Below are 16,191 nucleotides of genomic sequence, written 5' to 3' on the forward strand. Positions count from 1 at the left end.
ATTGAGATCTAGTCTGGATTGTTCCTTTGAAAAGTAAACAGAATAAAACAGCAATATCAGTTATCTCTTACATTGACTACGAATGCGATTAAACTGTTTCTAGTGTACAAAATGGAATAGTTAACTCTAGTGAGCGAAACGATTCATGTCCTTTTGAACTTGATCAATCGATTGGATTGATCCAATGTCATTGGATCGGAATTAGTATTACAGATCAGTCCGATTAAATAATCATCATAATTTTTTTATATGTATGTATTTTATTTATTTAGACGTATTTTATTTATATATACTGTAACTATTTGGATGTATTTCGTATTGGCATGTTATCTAATTCTATATTTTGAACTGCGCCTCCTACCTTTCCTTTACACAAAGCTTCGATCTCCCAGGTGGTCTATAAAAGATGCTTTAAGCGATAAGGCCGCCTTTTTGTGTAGCATATTTATATTAAGTTTTTTTTAAATACTTTTAGTGTACAATGAAATATTACATTATTATTAGTATGTATTAAATATTATTTTTGTTATCTGTCCAGGAATCGCCGGAGGTCCGCATGGCGCTCCCTCTGCCGCCTCGGGCGCCCGACCCTGCAGCGCTCGCCGCCTACTGGAATGAATATGAGGAGTACCTCTGCAGGCAGAACAGCTCCGTCCAGCATCTGGATGACGAGGACAACCACTACGAAGGTAGGTTTTATATTAATTTCAAGGTCTTCAATTACTCTACCACCATACAGGTAATTCAGTATTACCACAGATAACATAATATTACATATTACATAAGTTTCTATGTCTTCTTCAATTACTCTGTCTAATATTTAAGTACTAAATGTATTGCATTATAAATTTAACAATTTTATTTTATTTAATTTACAACAAAAAATATTTGTATATAAAATAATCTATACTAATGGACTACCTACTAATATGGGCCTCGAATTCACCCGGGTGTAGTCAGATTCTACTGTTTATCGTCATCATAATTATGTGCGTGACATAATAAGGGGAACAGAAAAAGTAGAATCATTCTTTATAAGATACCATGTTAGGTCGACCTCCACGCGATCCCCCCTAGAAACTATAGTGGTTAATTTCCGGTAATTTCGTTATGAATTGGGCTGAATGATCTATGTATATATGTATCAGTTATCTAGTACCCATAACAAATGCTCTACCTAGCTTAACTTGGGTCTAGATGGCTCTGTGTGGATTGTCCTGAGATTATTATTATTGTTATTATAAAAGTATTGACTGTCTGTCTGTGTGTTTATGCTAATATCTGAAATGGCTGGAACGTCTTTAACTAGACTTTCGCTCGCAGATAGGTAATGTTACAAGGAGTAACTTAGGCTAATTTAGTTATAAGATTTTTTAATAAAAAAATATGCTAGAGATTTTAAATAATGGAAGACTATTTATAATAGCTACAATTTATCAACCTGTGTGAACATGTTATTTGTTTATGTGAAAAAATTCTAAATGTCAAGCATCAAGTGGGAAGGTAACAATTATAGGGGTGAATTTTTTCCCACGATTTGTCTCGCATCGCTAAACTGGGAACCAAGTGCCGCATTCTATTATCTATGTAGTTGCTATAAAAGTAGTTGTAACATCGTGTGTATCTTCTCCGATCGATCCCCCGTCCATTTCCAACGGGGATCGAAATTACGACGGCCTCAGACGAGGATCGAACCGAAAGTCGGGAGTAAGGTTAGTTGCTACGTTTACGATGTCAAAATACCTACTAATTATTTGAAATATTGTATTGTGATCGTAAATAGTGAATTTCGTGTCGTGAGACTTATAATATACTATAATACTAGCTGTACCCGCGAATTCGTCCGCGTGGAATTTAACTTTATTCTTCTAAAATAAAAGTAGCGAAAGTTTGTGAGTATGGATGTGTGTTACTCTTTCACTCCAAAACTAATGTACGGATTTTGATGAAACTGTACACTAATATAGCTTATGCATCAGAATAACACATAGGCTATATTTTTTACTAGCTGTACACGCGACTTCGTCCGCGTGGAATTTAACTTTATTTTTCTAAAACAAAAGTAGCTTAATTTTAAACTTGACGCGGTCATTATTTATACGTATAATTAGTAAAAATCACGGGATCTTACCACGTTTTATATTTATTTACTGAGTTCCAGTCTACCCGTGATCATGGTGGTTGAAACACTACCGAAATATCGGGAACTCAGTAAATAAATATAAAACGTGGTAAGATCCCGTGATTTTTACTAATTATACGTAAAAGTAGCTTAAGTTACTCCTTATTATATCAGCTGCCTGCCAAAAAGTCCCGTCGTCGAAATCGGTCCAGCCATTTCAGAGATCATCATCAGCCGGAACAACATTGTTCTTTGTTATTTTGGTGTATGTACCGTATTTATATTGATATGCATGTAGTAAAAAACAGTTATTTCAATATTACAAACAGACGCTCCAATTTTAGTTATATGTAATAGATATATTACGTAATCACATTGATTTCTTTTATGTATCCACAACCAGTATCATATTTAAATATTTAATAAATTATGTGAATTGATATTATAATTTTATTTGATTAATAAACGCAATTTAGTGTCCATTTGACGTGTTAGAATAATAGCGATGTTGATTTATTACAGACCTACATTTTTAAGACTCTTTGTAATAGCGATAAAACATAGTCACGCACAGATCTAATCTATGTAGTCTAACATAGATTAGGCTAGATAGATTATCCTCTATCTATGTCCTAATCTGCATAATTATCTGTACCACTAAAAGTTGAAATTAAACATTCCCTAATTGCATATAAAGCGTTGGTTTTTATTGTTTAAGACCGTTGAAAATAGTTTATGGCTCATAAAATGTACAATATTTTTAATGTCCGACGCAGAAAACAGTATTATAATGATTTATCTGCTTGTCTGTCTATATCATAGTAACTTCTAAAGTAGTGAATCGATATGATGTGGTTTTTTTTGTTTGTATTTAAACAGAAGTGGTCGAGATTGCTTAGACTCATGTGTTTGTCAGTGGCATCGTAGGTCCTAAATGAATTGACTGATTACAGTACGTTTATGTTTGTTTGAAAGCTGAAATAATCTAAATAGTTCTTAGCCTCAATATATATTATATATGTTTAGGCGCATATACGTCATCAGCTCTTGTTAGCTGCACGCATAATGGGTTTCTTTTTTGGTCTTTTTCGTGTCGATTTAATTCAATTTTTATATTACAATGTTAAGTTTAGTAAAGAATGGGTTATCCTCCACACAAGGAAATTATTAAATGAGGATATAGTCGCAAATGTGTGAACTTATTACTCGGTTTCACTGGTTTTAAACATCGTTTTACATGGTGTAACAATGTACTATATGGAAGGAGACACTTAGAACCTTATCACAGTGGCATTACTGTTTATAACAAATATTTTTTGACCATTTGCTAATAACTGATTAATACGAAAAAGTACAATCTTAATGAACCCAAACAGGTAACCTTTAATACTAGTGGTCGCCCAGTGGTCGAAATTCGACCATAATTAATTTATCATTCAGTAAGACTATAAACAATTAATATGATAGAAAAAAATATTAATCTATTCTCAATTTGACCACAGACTTTAACAATAAACAAAAGAGTATATATGTGTGTGTGATGTTATTTTTTATTGATTTAATGTATATTTTATGCATAATTAATAAAAATCTTAGCTTTGTGCTCTCTATCTCTATAAGTGTGCGAAATTTCATGATCTCTCTCCGCGCAATTTTCTTAAAAAGGGTTATAAAGTTTTTGCTTCGCGTCATACATTGCTGCCGTGGTCTGGGTGTACTTCGGCGACAACTTTGAAGTAGACCTTGATCAGGTTCGTACGGTCCCTCCAAGGTCACCCTCCACGCAAATGTCACTGGTTTTAAGTACGATGCTGGGACGGCCAGATGATTTCTTAATTTGTACGCCAAAATATGTTATTCGCTAAATTGGTAGGTACTCAATAGCGTACAACTGGTTATCTATTTTTTCGATTATTAATGAACGATTTACTGTATGAGATATTATTATTCAAAATTATATTAAATTTTTGATTTTAGTTTATTTCAATTAAATAAAGTACCTACTATCTACTGTATTCTAATTCAAATTCAAATTACCTTTATTTATGTAGGTTTATTAGAGACTCTTACAGACTCTTATTGTATATCAAATCTACCGTCAGTTCAGAATGATTTCGAGATGAGAAGATCTAACACGAAACTCAGCTCGAATTCTTTTCAAATTAATCTTGTACATGATTACAATAATACAGAGTCATTTACATTCAAATTTGGGAGAATAGAGTGACCACCAGCATATGCTATTGCAAAAAACAAAAAAATCTAATCAGTGTTCGCAACCTGAACAGACCAGTCCCAGAGTATGACGGATGAGCCAGCCATCATTGCACTCAACCATATTAGAGGGGCACATCGACCCGGACCACCACGCCGCCACAAGTTTGAACTTTATAGCGAGCATGACTGTTTCAAGTTACTCCACTAAGATAATTAAATTTATTATATAATAAAATATTTATAAGGTGTCACAGAAGTATTGTTACAATTAGTTTGGTACGTAACATAGCAAATGTGTAGTTTTCGTGTCCATTTCGTTTTCCGTATAAATCTCTTGTTGTATAATCTTACATTAATTAAATGTTACAGATTGAGAAGATAAACAGCTCTTGACAGTGCCGGATTAAGGGTCTAAAGTTACTTTCGTTTCAAAAATTAATTAATTAACGAATGTCGAAAGATATTTCATTTCATATTTATTAATATCGAAATCTCAATGATAACTACCAAATATCACGCTAACCTTTGTGCAGATTAAATTAATTCTTAACGATAACTGCGTTTACACATGAATTGTCACATTATGTTGTCATGTATAAAAAATGGGTCAAATTGAGAAAATCAGTTCAATCAATTTTAAGTATTTCAAAAGTTACTGTAGGTGTATTCTTTTTAAATTGAAACATAATATCCGAAATATATACGTTATTTAATGTGGATCATATGGTCTCCAGAAATTTGTACTTTGTATTGTGCTTAAACATGAATATTATTATATAAATTATATTAACATATTTTTTTTACAAATTATACATAAATAGTCAATTACATCATTCAAAATACACACATTTGTTGTTTTATTACTTTATATATTTTATTATAATTAATATTATTTTCATTATTTGTCATGTCATCCAACATATCCTACAATAGTATCCGTGACTCTAAGGTTACTTTGAAAAAAAATGCTTTCAGCAATAAGGCAGTGTTTTTGTATTTATTGTATTTATACACATATGTTTAGTTTACCCATTAATTGCACCTATCTGCCATCTTTGTATAATGCAAATAAACTTTTAGATAGATAGATAGAATATGCTATCTATCTATCTATTACCTGACTAGTACAGACCTTAATCTGTCTCTGTATTGAAAGCAATCACGGTTTGGAACGGCGATGTCGGGCCGATTGTACGCACTTGCGTCAGCTCGCTCCCGCATTCCTCATTAACAACAGGTTTACTGTGAAAACCGGCCAATTCGTGGAAGCCAATGCGGCAATTTCTCAATTTACTAGACCCTTTCTAAAGCAGCTCTCCTTTTGAGGACGATAGTTGGAAAATGTGAGAATAACGGCTTTCGCAAACTGTTATTATATTGCTATAACCACTAGTTTTTATGTTGTCTTCCGATATTGTTGTTTTGAAAGCTAGATAGCTTGTTAGATTCGCTTTGTGCTTATTATACGTGCAATATAAGGCGTCTATTATGATATTATGAGTACTAGGTTAGACAGTGGCTGATTTTACGGTGATATTAATCACTGCTCGATACTGCAATGTTAGATTTTTATTTCAGATATCTATACTCGATTTCAGTAGAATCAGATATTATCTGAAGGAGTAAACTCCTCTCGGGTCCTCCTAGGGTCTCTGATTGGCAAGTTTAGTTAAACGTTGCTATTTCAGAGTGGCATGGAGCGTTGACACCTTAGTCCTCCAAAATGACAGACTAAAGTAATGGTAATGCCTTACGACGGTCCGTCCATGGTACTCTTCATGTATTATATGCGACTATTGACGCTTTCCATCAGGTGGTCCGTTAGCTTACTTGCATTTTTTTATAGTAAAGCGGACAAACGAACTTGCAGCTCACCTGATGGTAAGTGCACACATGAGTACTCATAACACAGGCGGAATTGCAAGTGCGTTGCGGTTTCTCATACAGTAGGTACAAATATTTGTATTCATGAGTATGTATGACTGTATCGATCTGGGTGTTTCCTATATACCTATATCATGTATGTATTTAGAAAAAAATCGAATCATATTATCTTTACTACTTACTCTCTTGTGATATGTCAAATCTAAGATTAGTTTGTGAGTGATTTTGAGCTAAAAAGAACTGACAATAAACTCACTATTTAAGTATTTCTATCAATTGTCTAGTACCCATAACACAAGCTCTGTATAGCTTGGTACTAGATGGCGCTGTATGAATTGTCAAGGCTTATTATAATTATTAATTCACCATGCCAATGTACTTGACAGAAATCTAATCAACATTGATCTGTCAAAAAAACAACTGTTGACTGCGTATAGCAAGCAGTTACATGCGTCCGTCTGTCCGTCCAGCCAATGGGGCGTCATTGGGACCGTTACATCGGAATGAGATACTAACGGGACCATGTGCTCGCGCCGCCGTCCGCTGTTTTGATATGTTGATAGCAGGGACGAGTTTCTCCAGGTCACAAGGTCGGGACCGCATTCTCTTCAGCAAGTGATAATTGTGGACATGACACTCCCTAATTATAAAGTTTTTATCGAGTGTTAGGTACCGCATTATCATGTTATATTTATTTATTTAAACTCTATTGAAATCTTATACAATACGGGCTTAATGCTAAAAGCATTCTCTACCAGTCAACCTTAGGGAGTGCTAAGTGCAGAGATACTCGAAGGCTATATAGCTATATACCTCTCGATAGTTGTTGTAGTCGGCAACTTAACAGGATCTTTCGATAGCAAACTTACTCCTATTGAATAAAAAAAAAACAACTAATAACATAAATTTATAAAATTACTATAAAACTACACAAATTACACTTGTACGATATTAATTGGCAATATGGCCCACACTTACCATATGCTGTGACACATTACTGTCACAGCGTTGATATGCTGCGTATTGTTAAGAATAATATATATTATATGTCATTGTATAAGTCAAATAACAACAAAAGACTCCTCGCGTCTCTGGAACTCACTGCCTGAAGACATTCGTACACTTCCTATAAAACATAGTTTTAAAAAAAGAGTTAATGCTTACCTTTTAAATAGTCTAACATAGAACTGCAAAAATGATCATCATCATCATTATCTTTTTTATATGTGTAGTATGTTTATAATATATATAAATATGTATGTATGTATGCTCATAATTTGTTTGTATGTAGTATATAATCATGTATATGTATGATCTTATATCTATTTAATATAATTACATTTAATTTATTAAAACTAAATCGCCTTCGAGTATCTCTGCACTCCCTAAGGTTGGCTGGTAGAGAATGCTATTAGCATTAAGCCCGCCTATTGTACAAAATCAATAAAGTTTTAAATAAAAAAAGATCAAAGTACATTTTTTATGAGTTTCGTGTCTAGGTTTTACCGAGAAATTTATAGAATTGTTTAGAGCTCTTCAAACAGGGTTTAATAAGCTTTCTAAAGACTACCAACACGTAGTCTTTAGAAAGCTTAGTAAACCGTCAACCTTCATATGCCTTGATATTGTTCACTAATGGTGTATAAAAAATAAATAACATATCTATCCCAATACAGCAGTAATTGAAATTACAACGGCTTGAGTTGAGTTTTGCCCGCAGAGTAAAGGGGCTACATAAGTTCTTTAGCTGGTTTACCATTACAATAGCTTGAGTCGGCCCATTACAACTCCTTGGCGATGGCCGCAGACGGAACCTGTACCCGTCAGGTAGGAGTTGCCTTTATCCGCTCCGTAAGTCCTTCTGTTGGTTTGGATTACCTTCTGCATTTTTGTAAAGTTGTCCTAGCTGCGATTTAGAAAAATACAAAAACAAAATTTTAAACAAGATTTGACGACCTCGGTGGTCTAGCGGTCTAGCACACCGCTTTACGTCCGATGGTCGCGGGTTCGATTCCTCGCACGGCACAAACATTTGTATTCATGAGTACGATTGTTTGTATCGGTCTGGGTATTTTCTATGTATAATATGAATGTATTTACGAAAAAAAAAGTATCTATGTATTTTATCAGTTATCTAGTACCCATAACACAAGCTTTAGCTAGCTTAACTTGGGTCTAGATGGCGCTGTGTGAATTGTCCTTAGATTATTATTTTTATTATTATTATTAAAATAAAGTTGAACTTCCCTCAAGTCAGTTGAAAAGATAATCGCCGGAAGGTCGTACATGAACAGTGACGTTGGTCGGCCGTGTTTAACAACAGTTTAACACAAGAACAATACCACATTATATATCACTATAAATATTTGGCACCTACAATGTTTGTTTACCAGTTTTGTTATCATTCCAAGAGCGCAATTGTCAAATACACATTGTTCCGTATTTTCTGTCAAAGAGATCAGAGTGGAATGCACGATGTTTTTTTTATTGGCGAAAATGGAATAGTGCTTTCTCCAGCGCTAACGGTATATGCTTGAGACACGTATGGGGGATGACAAAATTTACATGAAGCTGAATTCGTGGTGAGACTGACCTGAGTCAGATGCGAAAATTCACCAGGAATTCATGAAAAAAATAAAGGGAGCATGATTGTGGTTATTCCTGAACATGAAGCCAGCTCAGTTACTCCATCAAGGATGGACCGCATGGTACATTGCTAGCAATGGGTTCGTAAATTGAAGGAAGTACAAAGCCTGGTTGAAATTAGGACGAAGTTATAATTTTTGCATAATACATATTACGCTAACGGTCTGTGGTGAAAAATTACTAGGAATTATTGAAAAAAACTTGCGTTTATTATATAGTAATGTACCATAGATTGTTATAAAAAAAGCGACTTATTCCCATTACTAAATATTCCCTCCCCCCTGCGTAAGTGTACCAGGAAGTAGATAGTTAAAAATCAAGATATCTGTCAATGTTGTTATTGATACTGTTCAACAAAAAACTCGTGATACGCTATCTGTGTCTATTTTCGTGTGTAAATTGACATGTTTACAATATATTTCGATTCCTTCCTATTTCCCGATATTAGAGTTAGGGTTACCACTAGCAAAACTAATAAATCAGGACATATAACTTTAAAAAGTCCGCGAATTAAGCGAGACATTTGATGGTCAACCGATTAGTTTTGTTTTTTTTTTTCGGACTACTCTAATGCTGTTGGCCGTAGCTGGCCTTTACAGCTTCACCGCATGTTATGGGGCGAGTGCAGATGGCACTCCAAACCCGCGGAAGGACTTATGGAGCGGCTGAAGGCCAATTCCTGCCCGACGGATACGACTTTAGTCTGAGGGCACCACTAGGGGTTCGAATCTCGGCTCAGGCCGTCGTTATTTCGATCCCCATTTGAATTGGACGGGGGATCGATCGGAGGGGGCCACCGATTAGTGTAGGTTCTTTGATTGCCACTAATGTCGACAGAGGTCTACATCTAATATTATTTCGACAGTCGTATGTACACGCCTCTATATAAATAGTATGACCACATTGTATTTGCGGTTGCGTAAGGATTGATTATTACAAATATGACCTTTAAATTGTAAGTAGTAACGAGTTTGGGCACTTGCTGAAATATCAGCCAAGTATGAGATCATATTGGTTTGTGGGCTCGGTAAATTGGAACAATAATTTTAATGGCGGCGCTCGCCTTGAATGCGTTTGTGATTACACTGACTTTCATGTCTTGGAAACTGTAACATAACCGTATGGGAATTGCTGATTCACTGATTGAAATCGGCTACTTATGTTAACACTTGAGTGTTAGCCTCAAAATGGCTCGTCTTAAATGCATATATACTTACTGATCTGAAGAGATTTTATAAAAACGAATGATATATATGATTAGTTGTTTTTGTATGTATCTTAAAACAACTGTTAATTATAATATACATAAAAAATTATAACGAAAGTTCGTGACACACAGCACTCTACGGTACACTTATTGACTATTGATGTACTGAATCTTTCATTTATGACTATTGAGACATCTTAAAATATATATGAAAAACCATTTTGTATTTTTATTTAATCAGTAGATGAAAATACGATGTGCTCTTTGACTCTCTCGGCTATTGATCGTTTTGTTTAATTATTACATTTGAATAACGGACAAAATTGGAACAGCACTAAATAAAACACATTAATATATATAGCCCTCAAAAGTAACGAACAATTTACGTTCACCAAAGGATAACACATTTTGTCAATTAATTAATATAGTTTTAAAAATTACGAGCTATCCACGTGGCTAGTTTGCCTAGGCCTAAATCCGCCCTTGTCCTCACGACCATATCTTTTATTTTCAATAGTAAACAATTGTCATATATAAAGTGTACGGATACCGTGAGTGCTGTGTTATTAGTGACGGTAGATGAAGTTTGATTAAGTTTAACTCCTTTATTTGCCATAAAATTATTCGTGTTAAGACCCGGTTAATAATTTAAATAATGTATATGATTAGTTGTTTTGTATGTATCTTAAAACAACTGTTAATTATAATATACATAAAAGATTATAAAAATTCTTTCATTTATAGACATCTTAAAATATATATGAATAACCTTTGTATTTTTATTTAATAAAATACACTAATTATTATTTGAAAGCTAAAGTAAAAACACATCCCTAGCACACCGCTTTACGTCATTTGTATTCATGAGTATAACTTGTTAGCGTATGCAATTGTGTCAAGCCTTAACTTGGGTCTAGATGGCGCTGTGTGAATTGTCCTGAGATTATTATTATTATTATTATTATTATTATTAATATATATAGTAATGTAACACATTTTGTCAATTAATTAATATAGTTTTAAAAATTACGAGCTATCCACGTGGCTAGTTTCGCTAACCAAAATTTTATGTAAACAACATAATCAATGTTTATTGAACGCAATGTAATCGCTATTAATTCATAATGATGACATACACGTGGTATGTAAGAGAAAGTTCAATAAAAATAGTAAAATTGTTTGTAGTGAAAGGAAAAGTAGAGACTGCTTCTTATATAGTTTTGATGACGGTAATAAATATATATATTTACGGGTGTCATGTCATTATATAGGCATTGACAAAGTTGCATAAAATATATATTTTTTTTATTTTTACGGCTCTGGAAAGTGGTCCTTTTCAGCCCAACTTTAATAGGTAAACTAAAGTCGAAGTTTTATAATACAAATTACGAAAATAAAGTCAATATTCAACTATTACAACTATTTTTTTAACATAGTAAAATAAGAAGATACATACATACTTAAAAAGGACTTTGTTGCTGCCCTGAAGCACTGATTTTCAGCAGAGGCTGAAAATCAGCGTTGAACCCCAAGAACCCCAAGCGGTGCCCTCAGACGAAAGTCGTATCCGTCAGGCGGGAGTTGGCCTTCAGTCGCTCCATAAGTCCTTCCGCGGGTTTGGAGTGTCATCTGCACTTGCCTTCTATCGACCGGTGAAGCTGTAGGCCAGCAACAGCATTAGAGTAATCCGACTAAAAAAAAAGAAATAAAAAAGAGTGTCACTGGATACTGCTATGTTCGTAGGGGCTGTACAAGTACTTATATAGATATTTATATGTCCAAATACACGCACTTTCTTCATTAGAAAGTGTCACAAGAATATATAAATCTGTTTTAATGTAATGAATGTATTAATATCTTTTCATATATCAAAGTTCATGTGTGTAATATTTTAAAGCCGCTTGTTTTAGTGTCATTTAAGCTATAAATTACATCTTAATTGACCTAGACATACAATATTAACATAGTAAGCTATCAAGAAAACATAGTAATTTTACGATAGTGTAATAGTGTCACTACAAGTTAATTAAAATGAGATAACATTTGTTACTTGTTCATTTTTTTATACCACATGTCATGGTATGAGGTGGCAATGAGACATACGACCCATCTGATAGATAGTAAATGGTTACCATAGACTATTGACGCCTGAAATACTAGGAGTGCCACGTGTTTGTTGCTGACCCTTAAGGAACCTTAATACACCCTTGAAAACTCCCATGCTGTAGTCTCTAGAGCAGAAGTTCCCAAACCTTCTTGTGTCGTAGACCCCTTACCATATTTTTCGGTTTTGAGTAGACCCCCTTTTCTTATCTGGTATTGATTTTTTGTAAATTTCTAACTGTACGAAAGTTTAGTGTTAAAAACAAAGTAAAAACAACGAGACGATCGCTGTCGTAGAGCCCTTGCAGTTTGTCATAGCCTCCGGGGGGTCGATATAGACCACTTTGGGAATCACTGCTCTAAAGTTTTATAATTTCATGTATATATTGTAGCGAAATGCCTTTTTTTTAAAGATCATCGAATAGAGAACTCACTTATTAACTATTCGCCCATAATTAATTCAAATTATACGTTGGATAAAATTACGATGCGACTAAACTTCTAAGCTTTTTTTTTATATGCTAAAAAAATGTTATGACTATTCAAAAGTGCTTAAATTAAGTTTATTTGAATAAAGGATTTTCTATTCTATTCTATACTATTTATGTTATAAAGAGAAATCAGTATAGATCTATAACAAGTGTAAACACTAAACTATTGCGTGTTGTTTTTTTAAGTCAATTCTTTCATCGGCCAACGGTTGTGGTCGAAAACTAACGGTGTTGTCAATGTCACTGCAGCACACTGACTTTTGAAAGCGATCCACTAGAAACTAAATGAAAATTATATCAAATATTATTCAATACGATCCATTGAATGACGGCCACGGTGGTCTAGTGGTTTAACATACCGCTTTACTTCTGATGGTGGCGAGTTTGATTCCTCGCACGGTGCAATCATTTGTATTGAGTATGATTGTTTGTATCGGTGTGGGTGTTTTCTATGTGTATTATGTTTGTGTTTACAAAAAAAATCTAAGTATTAATTTCAACAAACTCTGCTTACAGCGCGACTAGATGGGGCTGTGTTAATTGTCTAGAGGTATTTATTATTTCAATCAGTTGTCTAGTACTCATAATACAATCTCCACTTAGCTATATACTGTACCTCTTATGTACGAGGCAAATAGTTTTAAGGTTGGCAACCCTGACTGCAAATCATAATACCAACTTAGTTATATATTGTACCTACTTTCTTTGCACGAGGCAAATAGTCTTAAGGTTGGCAATCTTGACTGCAAATCTCAGTGGGCTGTGGAGGTTGCATTTTAATGCATCAGGTGGTTCACGGAACAGCATCGCAATTTGACTGCGTCATTCTCATTAAAAAATAAATAGTATAACTTACTTTGTAGCATTCAATAAAAATAAAGCCTGTTTGTATGACGGTGAATCATAAAAGTCGCTAGTGCCTTTACACTTTTAAAAGGTGACATCATTTTGTCTATGATTAAAATCACATGTGGCATACATTTCCATAGCTGTCAATTTAAGCCGCGTTAACTTCCTTCAAGTAGGTATCAATGGATTTGCACATTTCTTTGTAACAGTACCATTTGTTCCGCCGTTTATCTAATCTACTTAACCTGTATTTGCTTTACAATATTCTACGCGTCTTTAAATGGTTCACGTGAAGTCACGTACTGTCAACCTATATGCATAATTATTGAAATAGTTGCTAATAATGGTACATGCCAGGTTGACCTCCACTATAATTCCGTCTGGAAATCATTATGATAAACTCGTGGTGATTTTGTTATGATGGGCTAACTGGTCTCCTCTTCCTGTTCATCCTATCATCTTCCACTGGTGCTGGGCCAGCGTGACCCATTAGAGCAGGCAGGTGCATGATTTCATTATCATAGACAAGCACGCGGGTGCACCAGTCCATTATCATAGATAAAAAAATATGCAAATAGTTACTAAGAAACTGCCATGTTAGGTTGACCTCCACAATGGTTCCCCCTGAAAACTATCGTGGTATGTTCCTTGTAATTTGCCAAGATGGGCTAACTGAGCTGACTTCATGCTTATTTTATCATCCTCCACGCCAGTGGATACCGTTAGCGCAGGCGGGTGCATCATTCCATTCTGATCCATTTAAAATAATAATATGGAATTAGAGAAATAAATTATTATACTTCTGCAGTGAATTAAACTACTAATTAATGAATTCATATAAGTTTATTTTCATTTAACAAGTACCTACAATACCTTTATCTAACCAGAGAGGGTTTGGATAGGCAAATTCAAAAATTAATTAATTTTAATATATATTCTTTATTGCACTTACAAAATATAACATAGTTATAAAAAAAATGTGAAAATTTTAGTAGGTAATATATTTACCTACTAAAATTTACAATTAAAGTTTTTGTTAATTTCCCATACAAAGTCAGGGTATCAGTTATTTTTTTATGAATAATTTTTACTTTGCCTTTACATGTACCCGCCTGTACATTAGTTATTATCCTACAGTTTTCTACCATCGCCATACCAGCCATAAACTAAAAAACCTTCTTGATCATCTGGAATTATGATTAATTCATATAAATTCTGGAATTATAATTTCCAGAAACTTTCTGCCACAATATGGTTAGTCCATATTGTAAAATCGCTTTCCAGCAATGGTTCGGAAATACCCTTACAATTAACAACGCACCGATGCCATATTGAAATTTTCAAGAAAAGAGCTTACAACGAGCTTATTCCTTCTTAAAAGGCCGGCAAAGTACTTGCAATTCCCATGGTTGCAGATGCGCAGAAGGGGCGCTAGCATGCTATTAAAAAAAAGTAAGATGCCACAATAATTGCTCTCAATTAACATACTGATATTTCAATTAACATAGCATTAAGTCATCCTTATTAAGATTAAAGATAATTAGTGAGATTACGTTCGAATATTAAATCAGCTCCAGCTAGAGGTCAAACGAATGGACGTGAAACAAGCGAACAGCGTTGAGGCAATGTCAAAAGATTTCTACCGTTAGCCTCGTTTGATTAGAGTTCCTTGATTATGCTACATCACTTCATTGCCAAACGATTGTATAATATACGAGAAATGATTCAATCAATTAGATGACGAAATTGAACTTTAGAAATGTTGAGTTGAGAGATGTGATTTGCTTGCTGCAATCATCAAATTGTTTTGGCGGATGTGTATAAATTGGTATTATTCTTTTTGAAATTTTGCGATCTATTTTTTTAAAATGGAATGGTGCTCCTGCATACGCTACGCTTCTTTTATATATATATATGTAAGATGGAGAGGATTTTAATGTGTTTCATCAATAATATTATATGAATATGAAAAATTCTCGTGACACAGTGTTAATTGCTATACTTTTCCAAAATGTATTAACTCATTTCGATGAAATTGTATATGTATATTCGGTAGGTCTGAAAATAGGTTATCTATTTTTTATACCCCTAAGTGATACAGGCCCACCCGAAATTTTTTTTTTATTTTTAAGTGTTAAGAGCCCGAAATCTGTATTTTTATTTTTTGACTTATTTTTTATGATTCATTCATTCAAAAGTACACACAACCCTAAATTTTCATCCTTATATTATCGACCCCTATTGTGTAATAACTATTAATTTATATGGCAAGATACCGTATGCCGGGACAGTTAGTATATATATATATATACTATATGTATGTATTAAAATCCTATCCATCTTACATTTATGAAGTTTCCATGTTAAGAAAGCCTTCTGCATTCTCAGTGTTGAGGCCAGAGGGCAACAGTGACAAGACGTTTTTACCCCGTATGCCATAGGAGTAGGCTGTAGGCTAAAAGTAGGTTGACCAACTATGATAATAAATTTTCCGGGATTTAATTAATAAAAAATCAGGACGGGCACATAATCCGGATGCTAGAAATATCTTTTTTTTAAACAAGATTCTAAGATTGAGCTGCCTCCAAACCAATCAACAATGTGTCATTCTTCGTGATGTGAACGCAGGATCATGTGATGGGACCATTAATAAATAATTTATACTCGTATGT

The 16,191-nt window shown here is 34.0% G+C and overlaps 1 protein-coding gene across 1 annotated transcript in view; it reads left to right on the forward strand.

The window, feature by feature from the left end:
- Positions 1 to 532: 532 nt before the first annotated feature.
- LOC131851847 (rho GTPase-activating protein conundrum) overlaps positions 533 to 16,191 on the forward strand; it is a gene marked incomplete at its 5' end in the record, with an annotated part of 69,322 nt that continues 53,663 nt past the window's right edge. Inside the window, one exon of the mRNA XM_059202411.1 lies at positions 533 to 689. Within this exon, the coding sequence (XP_059058394.1) occupies positions 533 to 689 (157 nt within the window). The remainder of the gene's footprint in view (positions 690 to 16,191) is intronic.

This window comes from Achroia grisella, unplaced genomic scaffold (assembly GCF_030625045.1).
Source record: "Achroia grisella isolate CSIRO2021 unplaced genomic scaffold, CSIRO_AGI_Agris_v1 utg808, whole genome shotgun sequence".
NCBI lineage: Eukaryota > Metazoa > Arthropoda > Insecta > Lepidoptera > Pyralidae > Achroia > Achroia grisella.